At 49.0% G+C, this 14,022-nt stretch overlaps 1 protein-coding gene across 3 annotated transcripts in view; it reads right to left on the bottom strand.

Moving 5' to 3' along the window:
- SCARA5 (scavenger receptor class A member 5) overlaps positions 1 to 14,022 on the bottom strand; it is a 102,199-nt gene that overhangs the window by 29,520 nt on the left and 58,657 nt on the right. For all 3 annotated transcript variants that reach the window (XM_045576481.1, XM_036424324.2, XM_036424325.2), the window contains exon 4: positions 4,608 to 5,282. In XM_045576481.1, the coding sequence (XP_045432437.1) occupies positions 4,608 to 5,282 (675 nt within the window). The remainder of the gene's footprint in view (positions 1 to 4,607; positions 5,283 to 14,022) is intronic.

Here is a 14,022-nt window from a genome sequence, read left to right as displayed (position 1 = left end):
GCAGTGACCCACATCACAACGTAAACACCACCCCAGAGCCATGCTAATTCCGGGGCAGTTGACGGGGTGGAGCTCCTCCGCTAGTTACTCTTCTCCCACGTGCCTGAGGTCACTGGGCACAGCGTTTTCCATGCTATCACCTGTACACTTGCAAGCGCTCTCACTTCCCTCATTCCCGGCCTTCTCTCAGCACCCTGAGCATGCCGATGGGGCAGGACTGTCGACCCCATTTCACCACCCAGGAGACTTGAGCCCAGAAGTGTGGGCGGTCCTGCAAGGCCAGCTCTCCTCTGAACCTCGAGGGAAAAGGAGGTGGTGGGCAGGGCTGGGTACAACTGCTGATTTTCACAGCATGGTCTCCGGCTCCATCTCAGCAGAGCCAGACACAAAAGGTGAAATGACAGAGAGTCACACAGCCCCCACCCAGCCCCTGCTTCCCAGTCCTTAGCGGAGGAGAAACACTATGTCCATGTCGCTCTGATCAGAGACACGCAACACCTCCAACACATCCCTGCTCACTCAAGGCCAGAGCCCAGTGTCCAAGCCTAGAATCCAAGGCTCCACAACATTTCAACGATCCTTTATAAACATTTGTTGAACTGGACTCTCTACTCTACTAGATGGTATTTTTCCTTGGGAGGAAAAAAAGCAGCCCGCAGATAAATTTTCTTTGCCAACTTGTTTTTATGAATGAAGGGATGTGTTTTCTAGTCCCAGTGGGGCCACTGCTTTGGGATTTGACTTGGGCAAGTCATTCCCCACCCTCAGCCTCAGGGTCCTCGGCAAGAGGAGCAGTCTATGTGACTTCCGAGACCTGTTGTCACTCTAATGTTATGTGATTCTATAAAGGACCAGCTAGCAAACAGAGCCATCTGAGTGTGGCCGGGGTGCTTCAGGCCTTTGCTCTCTCCTTTCCCCTCCTGGTGAGCCTCCTCTCTCCCATTACCTTCCCCCCATCCTGATATGCCTCTTCTCTCTGATCATCGAAGCTCTCCCTTGTTTTCAAAGCCACCGACAGATTTCAACAGACCCGATGAATGCTGAAAACCATAAGCAGAAAACAAAGTACCGCTGTGAATGTATACAAAAGACAAACTGGAGACAAAATTTATGGAAAACTGTATAACAAAGCGAGAGAATGAAAACCATTTGGGGTCAAGCTCAAGAATAACATAAATAAGCTCATATTTGAAAAATATACATAGCTGAGTATTTGTGGATCCTGAGCCAGGAAGGGCAAAGTGTGTGAGTGTGTGAGTGTGTGTGTGTGTGTGTGTGTGTAGACTAAGAAAGAGACTGGACACAGTGTGGGCAGAAAGACCACTCTAGACAGCAGGCTAGAAATGCACAGCAGCTTTCGTGACAAAGCATCTTTTACCCGAAAGCCTGGGGAGAGTTTTGTCTCATTAAGGTTGAAAGTAATTACATTTGAATATGCCTGACAGCATTCTCTTTACTTCTACCAATGGGATCCCTAGCAACCATGAGAGAGGGGAATGGGAAAGGGAGGCACCAGATGCAGGGTTGATCCTGAGAGCCAGAGGGCTGAGTGGTGATCACCTCTGAAGAGCCAGCAGACCCTCAGGAATGCAAAGCATGAAGACTGGAAGGCAGGCCTAGGCAGGGCCGAGATGAAACTTTTAGTCCAAGAGAACTGAGTGTGAAACTTACTTTAAGAACCAAAGAAAGATGACTTGGCAGATTTCACTGGAAGAGCGTTGGCAAATGAATGGCCTAGGGCAGTTTTAGTTGGAGCCAGGGAGAGGGGAATTGGAAATTAAAGAACCAGGATGTAAAATATTCAGACAGGCGCAGGAGGGTGCACCAGAAGGAAGCACGCTGATGTCTGTTGACTAAGAGGGGAAGGAAAGAGGAAGAACCTGCGAGGGACTGTCTCCCAAGTAGAGGGATGGAGTCCAAGGGACCATGCTCCCTTCCCTCCACCGGAAAAGCAGGATGGTCAGTGACAAGAATATGGCTTCTGAGCCAAAACAACCAACACATTTTCAGACCTTGGCTTTGCCACTTGCCAATTGCTTAATGAGCAGCAGGGAAGTTATGAAAATGTCTCATCTATAAAATAGGGATGATAATACCTTTTTGTAGAGTGAGAGGATTAATGGTCTTTAATGTCCTGGAAAATTAATTTAGAGAATTAATGCTGACAAAATGTCTGGTTCATAGTAGGCCATGATTCGGTGTAGCTTCTGTTATTACTAAGTACCTGCTATGAGCAAGGGAGGTCCAGGAAAAGAGAAGACAGGAGAAGCGAAGATGCCCATGGTGTGGATTTGAGAGGAGACATTGTACCTCCAGTCCTCCTTTGATTTCTGAGAGGTGAAACCCAAAATGACCCAGGACAAGAATCCTCTGATTGCCCAGGTTTGAGATTTACTGGTTGTTCCACAAACATGGACTGAGTCCCAGTAACACATATTGCCCTGCTGGGCGCTGGGGGAAGCAGGAATGAACAGATGTGGGTGGACGGTGGTGTAGCAGAAGGAGCACTGGGCATTGGGCTAAAGTCCTGGCTTGGACATTAAACTGTACAATTGACATAGGCGAATCTCACAGCATTTAAATTATGCCTTATTAAAGCTGTTGAAAACAAAAGTCCTGGGTCGGATCATTACCAGCTGTGTAGCCCTGAGCCAATCAGCTATTTCCTCCTGGATCCTCAGTTGTTTTTCTGCAGGAATCCTACCCCACCCTCAATAATGAAACCTGCCTCCACCAACCTTGCCACTAGTCATGGGGATCCACTTAAAACAAAGTAAATAACGTGCCACCCAACCTTCTGTGACCTGGAAAGTACTATGCAAATGGGAGGCCCCATCTTTACTATTTTCTGTTCTGATACAGGTAGAAGCTCTGAGGAGGGAGACTTGGGTGAGCTGGAGAGAGCAGTGTGGCTCTTGGAAGAGGTGGGCTGGAGTGAGAGCTGAAGGATTTGGAGGAGGAGGAGGAAGAGGAGGAGGAAAAGGAAGAAGGAGGCATTGCCGTAGGAAGCACGGCTGGAGGAAAGCCAGGGCCGTGGGAAAGGCGGGCTGTGTCTCTGGGCCAGTGACAAGATGTGTCCCACCGGACTGGATGCTTCACGCAGGACAGGGGGTACAAGCTGACTGTCTAGGGACCATACATGGCCCCCAGATGTGTTGCATTTGGCTCACAGTGCTAAACAATGAAACATTTCTAGAACATTCTGTGTTTCTGTTTTCTCTTGGAAAAAAATGGGATGCCCTTGTCAGCCAGCCTGGCCCATATGGGCTGGACCTGCCAGAGCTCCTACTACTCCCGGACACTGAGGTCACTTTAGTTACTGACATGGCTCCACTGGCCCCTGCAGGCAGCTGTGTTTGCAACCCCTGCATCAGGGGAACAGCTGGAGGAGAGGGCAGGAAAGGTAGGCCGGGGACAGGTATGCGGTGTAACCCTCACCACCTGTAGGCAGAAAGGCCTGCTGTAAATCCTGGCACTGTCACCTCCTAGCCTGCAACTGTGAGCAACTTTCTGACTCTCAGTGCACTTGCGTTTTTAAGGGACATTATAATGAGATTCTCTTGGCACCATGCCTGACATAAGTGGTGTTCAATAATGAATTGGGCAGAAGTTGGGGATCCATGGAGAGTTCTGAGCAGGGGGTGATGCAGAAAAAGCATTTCATAAACGCTGCCTCTGACAGTGATGTGCAGGGTGGACTGAAACAGGAAGACATGGGAGAGACGCAGGGAGAGGCCCCAGCAAGTGTACAAACAAAGGCCTGCGCATTCTTTTGCCATTATCCTTAGGAGGTAGACATGAAAGCTGACAAATTGTTAAATAAAATACGTTCTTCAGATGAAACTGGTTTTGCTCAGTGGATAGAGTGTCGGCCTGTGGACTAAAAGATCCCGGGTTCGATTCCGGTCAAGGGCATGTACCTTGGTTGGGGGCACATCCCCAGTGGGGGGGGGGGGGTGTGCAAGAGGCAGCTGATGGATGATTCTCTCTCATTGATGTTTCTAACTCTCCCTCTCTCTTCCTCTCTTTAAAAAATCAATAAAATATATTTAAAAAAACAAAAACAAAAACAAAACATGTTCTTCTACCTGGATGAATACAGGGGCAGGCAAAAGTAGGCGAACAGTGGTTTGCATGGAAAATAATACAGTAATTAATATATAATACAAGAATAAGCTCTGCACTCGCAACTGTAAACTTACTTTGTGCCCCGCCCTGAATTGCTTTATAACCGTCTGGAAGGCCAGGTTCACATTTGGAATTCCAACTCCTTGTAGCTCTACCTATTGGAACCTCTCTCTTCCCAGCCTGAGCCTGCAGCCTGACCCCTAGACCCAAACTCTTAGCGGCCCCAGTTCCTCATTAGCCACCCTTGGCCATTCTCATCGCCAGGGGAGTGGACGCTGAGGGCACTCTCCGAGGAAGGCGGTGCACAGATACGGGCCTGGAAATGCACATTGGCCATTTAGGCAGAAATCCCCAGGGTCCTCTAGGGCAAGACTTCATCAGGGAGGCGTGGTCTCCCCATGCCAAGCCACCTTGCAGAGGGTGCCCAGGGAGAAGTCCTGAGCAGGAGGGGCCCAGGCTGCCTTGTGGGGGTTCCTTACCTTTGGCGAAGGAGATGTTCCTCAGGGCAATGGAGTGCTCCCAGTCCTTGAGGCGCAGGTCCTCCGTGATGGTGTTGAGCACGGCCAGCTCCTGCTTGAGCTGCAGCTCCATGCCCATGTGCACCAGGCGCATGCGGCGCGTGTCCTCGCTGGCGTTGCTCACCAGCACCTGCAGGTCCCGCAGCCGCGTGCCGTGGAGGGCCACGTCGTAGGACAGGCTGTAGTTGAGGCCGCGCAGCGCGCCGCCCACGTCGGCCAGCTCCTCGCCCAGGACGCCCACCCTGCGCGCCAGCCCGTCGAGCAGGCCGGCGTGGCGCCGCAGCAGCAGCTGGCTCTGGTTGCTCTCCACCTGCAGCTGGTAGAGCTCCAGCTGCGCGGAGTCGCTCTGCTGGCCGGTGCGGTCGCGCAGCAGGGCCACCGCCTGCTCCGTCTGAACCGCCTGCGCCTGCAGCCCCCACAGCGCGCCCTCCAGCCGCTGCACGGCGCCCGCCAGCGCCAGCAGCGAGTCCGACTGGTTCTGCAGCGCGTCCTGCACCTTCCACACCTGCTCCGTCAGGTCCACTTGCAGCGGCGCCTGCAGGAGCCGCAGTTGCAAGTCCCTGAAGCTCTCGTTCAGCCGGTTCACGTTCAGAGTTAGCACCTTCAGGTCATCAGGGGAGCTCCGAGGCCTGGACACTGAGAATGAGGAGGGCGAGACGTGAGACAGGAGTGCCACCAGGGAGGTCCTTGGGTCCCCAGAGGCAGGCCTAGCCAAAACCTGGCATGCAATAGGTGCTCAATAAACAACAGAGGAAGGGCAAGCAGAGGTGGCTGTGGTTGAGCGCCTTAGATAGAAACCAGTCACTGTGCTAAGACACTTGTCCGCCCATTAGAATCACCTGGCCAGGTGTCCCACCTTCAGACACCGTGATTGAACTGGTCTGGGTGTGACCTGAGCTTTGGAATTTTTAAGAGACTAGAGATAATTCCAAAGTGCAGACTAGTTTGGGCACCACTGTGCTCACTGGACCATAGGTATGAGGTTGATCCATATGGCTTGGTCATTTCTCTGCGTTGGAAATGGTCAGATATCAGCTGTTTCATGCAGCTAAGCCTGTGATCCTGTGTGCTGCTATCCTCTCAAGTCGAGGAGGCGGCGACCATTATTGTGCTCTTTCAGGATGAGGGCTGTTCAAGGGGCCCAAGGGAGCACGCGTCTGGCTCCACCAAGGGAGCCCAGCAGGTCAGTGGTGGAGCCAGACGCGTGCTTGCTCCAGAACCCGGGTGCTCCCCCAGCAGCCCGCTCCGGAACTGCCTGCAGGACCCATGCCCGCAGCGGACTCAGCTAGGCTCTGGGCAGCAGTTTATTTCCTGGCTCCTGAATTCGGGGTCCCTGTCCCTCTGGCTCATCTCCTGCAGCAAGGGCTCCTCTGGGTGGGGACACACGCTTTTCTATGATCACCCTCCCTTCTCTGCCTCCTCCGATCCTTCTGCATCCCGTATTTCCCTCTGCAGGCAAACACCTTATGTCAGTGACTTCCTACGATTCCTCGTGGAGAGGTTCCTTCTCTTGGTTGTAAGCGGCTATTTCACAATCTAAGGGGAGGGGTGAGCATCGTAAGCATTAAAATCTGGCACCCGGTGTCTCCTGGAAGCTCACGGGCTGCACTGGCTCGGGCACACCGGCGCTGGGATGTCTAGGGGTCCTCGCTGCCTGTTTGCTGTGTGCTGTCCATCGCCATCTCCCTCTCTGGTCTGCACGCTAGAGAAATGACAACCAGAGTGGCAGGTGGGGCAGATGAGGCATGGAGGGCATTCTGCCTTGGCGATCTTACAACAGAGAGAGCTGGGAACTTGGGTTACAGTTTGTTAAAACAACGAGCGCATTCAGATAGAATGGCGTTCTTCCAGAGCTTCAGGTTGGGAGGGGGGAAGATTGGTTGTGGGGGTGCTTGGGCCACGTGCAGACCAGCTGTGGCGATCCTTCAGTGAGCCTTCTGGAAGCACAAGCACTTATGGTGGCCCCTCTGGAGGAGATAAGCCACCTCAGGTTAGACCCAGCGACTCATTGGGCCAGATGGGGCCTCAGAGCCCCACTGCAACGTCTCTCTCCCCAAAGGAGCTGCCCAGTGGTCACCCAGCCTGTGCTTCTACTAAGGTGACCAGACGTCCCACTTCTGGCAGGACAGTCCCGATTTTTAACAATTTGTCCCGTGTCCCACGGCGTTTTAAAATTGTTAAAAATCGGGACTGTCCCGCCAAAAGCAGGATGTCTGGTCACCTTATTCCAACCATCTTTCCACCTTTAGTTGGTTCAATGAGAATGTTCTGCATTCTGTTCAGACTTGAATTTGCATCCCTATAGTTTCTATCCACTGATCCTGCCTTCTAGGGTCATGTAGGCCCAGTGAAAACATTTCCCCCATAAATTTGTTATGTGATAAGTTTCTGGTTTAAAACTGCAAGTTTCTACAATGTTCTCTTGTGACGAGATCCTAAGCGTCCCTACATCCTGGCTGTTCTCTTCTGCACATAAAAGGTGGTGCTTGATCTACACGTGGTTTTCCAAGATGTAGACAGTTTGGGCAAAATATGGTAGAAGGATCAGCTCCTTCATTATGGACACGATACTTCTATTAATGTGGCCAAAACTGAGCTCTGTTTTAGCTTCATCTGGGTTTTTTACACTTTCACCATTGGATTTGGGTCTATGTAGTCTTTGGTGACAATTTTCCCCAATTTACAGATGAAGAAACTGAGGACAGGAGAGTATATGTAATCTGTTCAATGGCCTGTTTTCTGACTCCTGGTTCAATGATTCATTCCACTGCTCTGCCACTCTGGAAAATTAACGAGAGAGTTGTCAGTACAAATAAAGGTTCTGGGGAAATGGATCCATGACTCAATCACAACCCAAGTAACCACAAGAACTGTCTGCTTAAGAAATCTTCATAGGCCTGGGTTCAATTTGTTTGTTTGTTTGTTAATCCTCACCCTATAGTGCCTCACCTGAAGATATTTTTCCATTGATTTTTAGGGAGACAAGAAGAGAGAGGAGAAGGCAGAGAGAAACATCAATGTAAGAGAAACACATCGATTGGTTCCCTCCTGCACAAGCCCTGATGAGGGTTCGGGCTGGGGAGGATCCTGCAACAAAGGTACATGCCCTTTACTGGAATCGAACCCGGGACCCTTTGGTTCCCAGGCTGACACTCTATCTACTGAGCCAAACCGGCTAGGACCCAGGGTTCAATTTTAAAGCTGGTATGTCTGTCCAGTATTTGACTCAGATTGGTTGATAAATGTTAGCGACAGGACAGTTGAAAAACAGCAAGTCTGATACTGTGTCCCTGGAGTTCAAAGAGAAACTGCAGTGGATCAGAACTAGTGAGAGTACTCTGAGTTTCTATAATTCTGGTTTTCAAATGGGATCGTGACTGAGGTAACAGTGCATCCCACTTGAGTTAAGTCACAGGGCTGATTTAAGTCTCTATTTTCCCAGGCCAATCACAGGCAACACCATGAAGCAGACAATTTCCCTCCCTGCAACTCTCTTCCAGCTCCCACCAGTCCCTCCTTCCCCCTCCAGGTGGTCCCCACACCCGACTGGTACCCTGTACCCTACGAGGCCCCTGGCCTTGCCCACTGGCCCCTTCCTCTAAGAACCTACCAGCTCTAGGGCCCTCTCTGTGTCCAGGAAACTGAACTGAAACTTGCCTGCATATTGATGGCTGGCAATCAGCCACCCCTCCCTAGAGGGTTCTCTTGGGTCTTTCATTATTGCTTATTGCACAACCAACATAAACATGAATCCAAATAAAAGAAAGAAAAAAATTCTTCTACAATCCCACAACCTCCAACAAAGCACTCTGGTTTCTTTCTGTCTTCTTTTTTTTTTTTTTTTTTTTTTTTTTTAGATTTTTAAAATTGATTTTTAGAGAGAGAAAGAGGGAGATAAAATAGAGAAACATTGATTGGCTGCCTCTTGCACTCCCCCGCCCCCCTTACCCTCCCTGCTCAGGCATGTGCCCTGACCAGGAAACTTTCGGTGAATGGGATGATGCCAACCTACTGAACCACACCAGCCAGGGTCTGTTTTTATTTCCTGGTTCCATCCATATGCAGACCCAATCTTCACAATTTAACCTAATATGATCATTTCATAAGCATTTTCACTTTCTCTGCCTTTTATAATTAAAATTTTGATGACTATATTCGAGTCTCTCGGGATGTGTTGTAATTTACCCATCCTCTTACTATTGAATTTTTTTTTCTATCTTAGAAAAGACATGCAGAAAGTTCTCTCCTTCTTTTGAAAAATTTTCCAGTAATAAAATTCACAGAAGTTGGATCTACTGATCTACTAACAAAAGGTATAGACATTTTTTTACTCGAAAATTGCAGCCAAAGCACTTCCCTAAAGTTAGACCTTCGTGGGAGAAGGTATGTGTACATTATAGATTTTGAAATGTTCCTGTTTTAGTGAAACCTCAGTGCGCTGAGTATTACAGTTTTCATATTGTGAATTTTACAGATATAAAACGGTGCCTTGTTATTTTTTTGTAAGTGTAAGTGCATTTTGGAAGTGGCCCTTTCAAGGCAATGCATTAGCTCAAATGAATGAGATAGACGTTTGTTTTTTTAATTTAATTTAAAAAATATTTTTATTGATTTCAGACAGGAAAAAATAAAATATTTTTATTGATTTCAGAGGAAAAAACATCAATGACTAGAGAGAATCATTGATTGGTTGCCTCCTGCATGCCCCCTACTGGGGATTGAGCCTGGAATTGAACCCAGGATCCTTCAGTCTTCAGGTTGATGCTCTATCCACTGAGCCAAACTGGCGAGGGTGACATTTTAGGTATACCGGCTAATCATAACAGAAATTATCTGGAGAGACACTCTTTGGGACTCCAATCTTGCTGAATAAGCCCAGAGCAGCCTCCCTTTTGGGGGATCACTTATCCCAGAAATGAATGATCTCCTTCTAACACTCACAGTGTGTTCTCAGCCCACATCACCACACCACCCACCATCTCCCCCCATTTAATTTCTTCCAGATGCTTGCTGTTCTCAACAGGGAACAATTCTTCTTGAGTGTGACTCTCTTAATTCATGTTTATGCAAACACTCCATTTATCTCTCTGCCTGGTGTATTTATTTTTTAATGTGCTTTAATTATTCTTCAACTTTCATGCTTTCACGAAGGGGAAAATAAATCAGAAACTGACAATACTTACTGGCATTTCTTGAGTCCTTACTGTTGTGCCAGGCACTGTCCTAAGTGCTTTCCTTATTCCTACACGAAATCCCATAACCGCCCTGTGAGATAAGTGTTATTATTACCCTCATATTCCAAATGAGGAAACTGAGGCGCATTCTGAGGTTAAGTAAGTCACCGGGTCACACAGCCAGTGGGTGGAGGAGCCTGACCAAGGCCGGGCAGTCTGGTTCCTGAGCTCTCAGATCTTAACCACTGTGGATACTATTGAGAGGGTGGAAGGCACATATCAAAGTTTTTGAAGAGACACACAAATATCTAATGAGCTATGAAGTGAGTGAGCTCCCCATCATAAGCTGACGCTGAAGTCAGGCTGCTTGGCAGGAATCACATAGAGATTCAAATTTGGATTCTGATTCAATATTAATTGCTGACTATTAATTAATGTATTCCTATAGAATTTGCAATAATATATGAGTGATGTGTTAATGTCAGCCTCCAGCCATGCCCTGGGCTAAGGGACTTGTATATAACTATCTCACAAGCCAGCCATCGCCTTCCCACCCACACCTTGGTGCCGAGTCAGCTTTCTGTTCTGTAACTGTCTTTTATGTTCATGAAAAAAAAATTAAAAAATGATCACGTGCTGGTTAAGTCAAGGCGCTCCAGAGGTGACTGGCCAGAGAGGCTCTCTTCCCCCAACACACTGGCACACCCGTATGCCAGCGAGGCAGATCTGCCTGTGGGCTGGGAGGAAGAAAGCAAAGTGCTCTGGTCAAAACCGGTTTGGCTCAGTGGATGGAGCGTCACCCTGTGGACTGAAAGGTCCCAGGTTCAATTCCGGTCATGGTATGTACCTTGCTTGTGGACACATCCCCAGTGAGGAGTGTGCAAGAGGCAGCTGATCAATGTTCTTCTCTCATCGATGTTTCTAACTCTATTTTTCTCCCTTCCTCTCCATAAAAAATCAATAAAATATATATATATATATTTTTTAAAAAGAAAGCAAATGTTCTGTTTGATGTTTAGTGACATAAATCTGGGGCATTGGTATTAATAACCTTTAGTATTAGGTTCACATCTATTGCTTCGTTTTTCAACATAACTAACCTTGGGAGGTCGGCAGGGCAAGTACATACTCATAATCTCATTTAAGGATGGAAACAGAGCTCAGAGAAGTCAAGAGATGGGCCAGAAGCATAAAATAAGGATGAATTGGGTCATCGGTCCCTTAATCCATTCATATGCTGAACTCCAAAATTTATATGTGGAAGCAGGGCAGGGGATGACATTTATTAAGCACTTACTGCATGCCAAACTCAGTCCCAGTCTCTTACGAGAGGTGGGGATTACCTGGTGAAGTGAGGGTTATTAAGCCCATTTTCAGATGAAAAAGTTAACGTACTAGTAGGTGGCAGAGCATGAAAGCGGGCTCAGGCTGCACAGTATCTGAAGGCCCTGCTGGACCCCCATTTCCCTCCCTTTGGGAGAACACTGTTGGGGACCCAGCAGGCCCCGGGGCAGATGCCCTGCACCAGTTCCAGAAGCAGGAGGGGCTTGTTAGAGGTCTGGGAGAGCAGGAAAAAGGGGCGTCTGAGATGTCTGCCCGGGGTGCCCAGCGGCAGGCAGCGCCTACAGCACTGCCAAACGCCTTACGGTGCTCACATGGTCCCCCCAAGCCTGCGGGCAGACGGTGTCACCATTTTGCAGAAGGAAAAAATGAAACCAGAGCAATCAATTAGCTCAAGGCCATCCTGTCTGGCTCGAAGTCCATGCTTATTTCATGGCCTCACGTAGGCCAATGACGCTGCAGGCAGGAAGGCGGCATCAGAATTCACTGAGCATCACTTTAAGGGCAGAGTGTGGGAACGGATGGGGCTGAAATGAAACTGCAAAGCCAGCACATCAATAAGCACCAAGAAGTAGATCAGGGGTGGGAGCGTGGGGGGAGGTGGTGGTGGGGGGGGGGATGAGGGGAGGGCTTTTCTTAGGTGGTCTGCAAAACTGGGTTGACTTTTCTGAGATCTGGATACAAGAGACTTGAATAGAAAATTGAAGTAAAAAAGGAACATCATATTCATCCAGAATTGCCTAATACAGAGGTTATCAGTGCATCTTTAGCACTTAAAGTGATGCGCATTTTCATTAGGGTTCCCCTGACCCCAGATGCCGGCCTCCTGGTGTGTGGCTGTGCAGCCACCAGGCTCTGCACTCAGAGGGCCCCGTGCTTGGGGCTTAATGCTCTGTGGTCCCGCTTTTGAGAAGATAATTCCACCTTTGATAAATTTGTGTTTTTTTAAGTGAAGGGCTGAGGCAGGGGCAAGGAAGTGGATGGGGGAGGGGGGAGGTGTTAGGGGACGCTCATAAGGACTCAAAGAGGAGGGCAGCAGATGGGTAAGTTCTGGGCGAGTTCTTATTTTGTTTTTGTTTTTTATTTTATTGATTTTCCACAGAGAGGAAAGAAGAGGGATAGAGAGCTATTAATAGAAATGTCGATGAGAGAGAAACTGCCTCCTGCACACCCCCTACCAGGGATGTGCCCGCAACCAACGTACATACCCTTGACTGGAATCAAACCTGAGACCTTTCAGTCCACAGACCTGCTGAGCCAAACCCGTTTTTGGCCTGGGCGAGCTTTTATGTTGTAGTACCACATGCCCCTGCTTCTAGCTCGGCAGGATGTCCAGGACAAACACGTACAAACTGGAGACTGGCTTCTTGGCCTGTGGCCCCATCAGCCCCTGCACATACACAGGAGGGAGCCAGGAGCTTCCAGAAGGGGCCCCTTTGAAAAAGAAGCCAGACGGTCTCTCCGTCTTTGCACAGGTGGCCTGTGCTTTTTGATGCCAGCCTGGGGGCTCACCCACAGTGGCTCCAGGGCCACAGGTTTTGCCTGTGTCGGTATGGTATCCTGAATGCCCACATGCACTGGCCTTTGTCGGTTCAGAGGCTGTAGGGCTCTCCAAGAGAGCAAGCGAAGGTGGCCAATCCTAGGTCTCAGAGGCAGGATCCGACAACAAAGGATGAGGACTGCCTGCCCCCTGAAACGGTGGGTTGGCTGCAACCCAGATGCCCATCCTTTGCAAACAGACCCTTGGCACATTAGTGAGCAGAGCTGTGAGCTGGAGGATGCACAGAACACATGCTGGCTGGTGGCCGGCTGCCGGCCATGGTATCCACATTCAGATGGCCTGGCACAACCTCAGAGGAAGAAAACCCCACCACTGTGTGTATTACTTTGCCCAGAGGTGTGGCTCCATCCTCGGTGCGCTTGGCACAAGCGTTCCCTTTGGTGGACCAACCAGGCGGAGTCTTCGGTAATTCAGTGTTTACTGTGGAAATGGGATCCAAGATGAATTATAAATCAAAAGGCTCCTGTTGAGGATTCCCATTTCAGGGACTAGAGTGTCTATCTAAAATCATTTCCAGCAACACTGGCATACCTAACATTTCAGCAGAGCACATCATTCTAATGAATAGGAAAGAGTCTGATTCTTTGTGAATTCACAAGTGGAATTAGGAACTTGCTATTTATGTTTTTAATTTTTATTGATTTCAAAGAGGAAGGGAGAGGGAAAGGGAGAAACATCAATGATGAGAAAGAATTATTGATTGGCTGCCTCCTGCACGCCCCCTGCTGGAGAGCGAGCCTGCAACCCGGACATGTGCCCTTGATTGGAATCAAACCCAGGATCCTTTAATCTGCAGGCTGACACTCTATCCACTGAGCCAAACTGGCTAGGGCAGGAACTTGATATTTAGATTAATGTAGAATAGGGGTGTCGAACTCAATCAGAGAAGGGGCCAAAATCTAAAATCCAGGCTAAATCGCGGGCCGAATGGTTTACTGAACAGTCATAAACTGTCATTGTGATGGAAACGCAGAGGAGTGCAGTGATGACAGCGCAGTGCGGGCCACATTGCAAGGCCTGGCGGGACGGATTTGGCCCGCGGGCCTTGTGTTTGACACATGTGATGTAGAACCTTGAACCTTGATAGTGGCCAATAAATAGTTGTTAGGTGAATGATTGAAAATGGAGAGTATTATGAGGCACAGAAGTGCCTGCATCATTTCTTAGAAATAGAAAAGTTTGGACTAGTAGAGATGGACAGGCCAGCCATTGGTCCTGCCTCACACTCTCTCAACCCACTTCAGCCAGGGTTACAATGACCAACTTTTAGTGGGTATATCCTGGCAGTCTCTTACTTTAT

Source organism: Pipistrellus kuhlii, unplaced genomic scaffold (genome assembly GCF_014108245.1).
Source record: "Pipistrellus kuhlii isolate mPipKuh1 unplaced genomic scaffold, mPipKuh1.p scaffold_m20_p_8, whole genome shotgun sequence".
Taxonomy (NCBI): Eukaryota; Metazoa; Chordata; class Mammalia; order Chiroptera; family Vespertilionidae; genus Pipistrellus; species Pipistrellus kuhlii.
The sequence above is the reverse complement of the archived record's forward strand: the minus strand, read 5'-3'. Positions and strand labels throughout refer to the sequence as shown.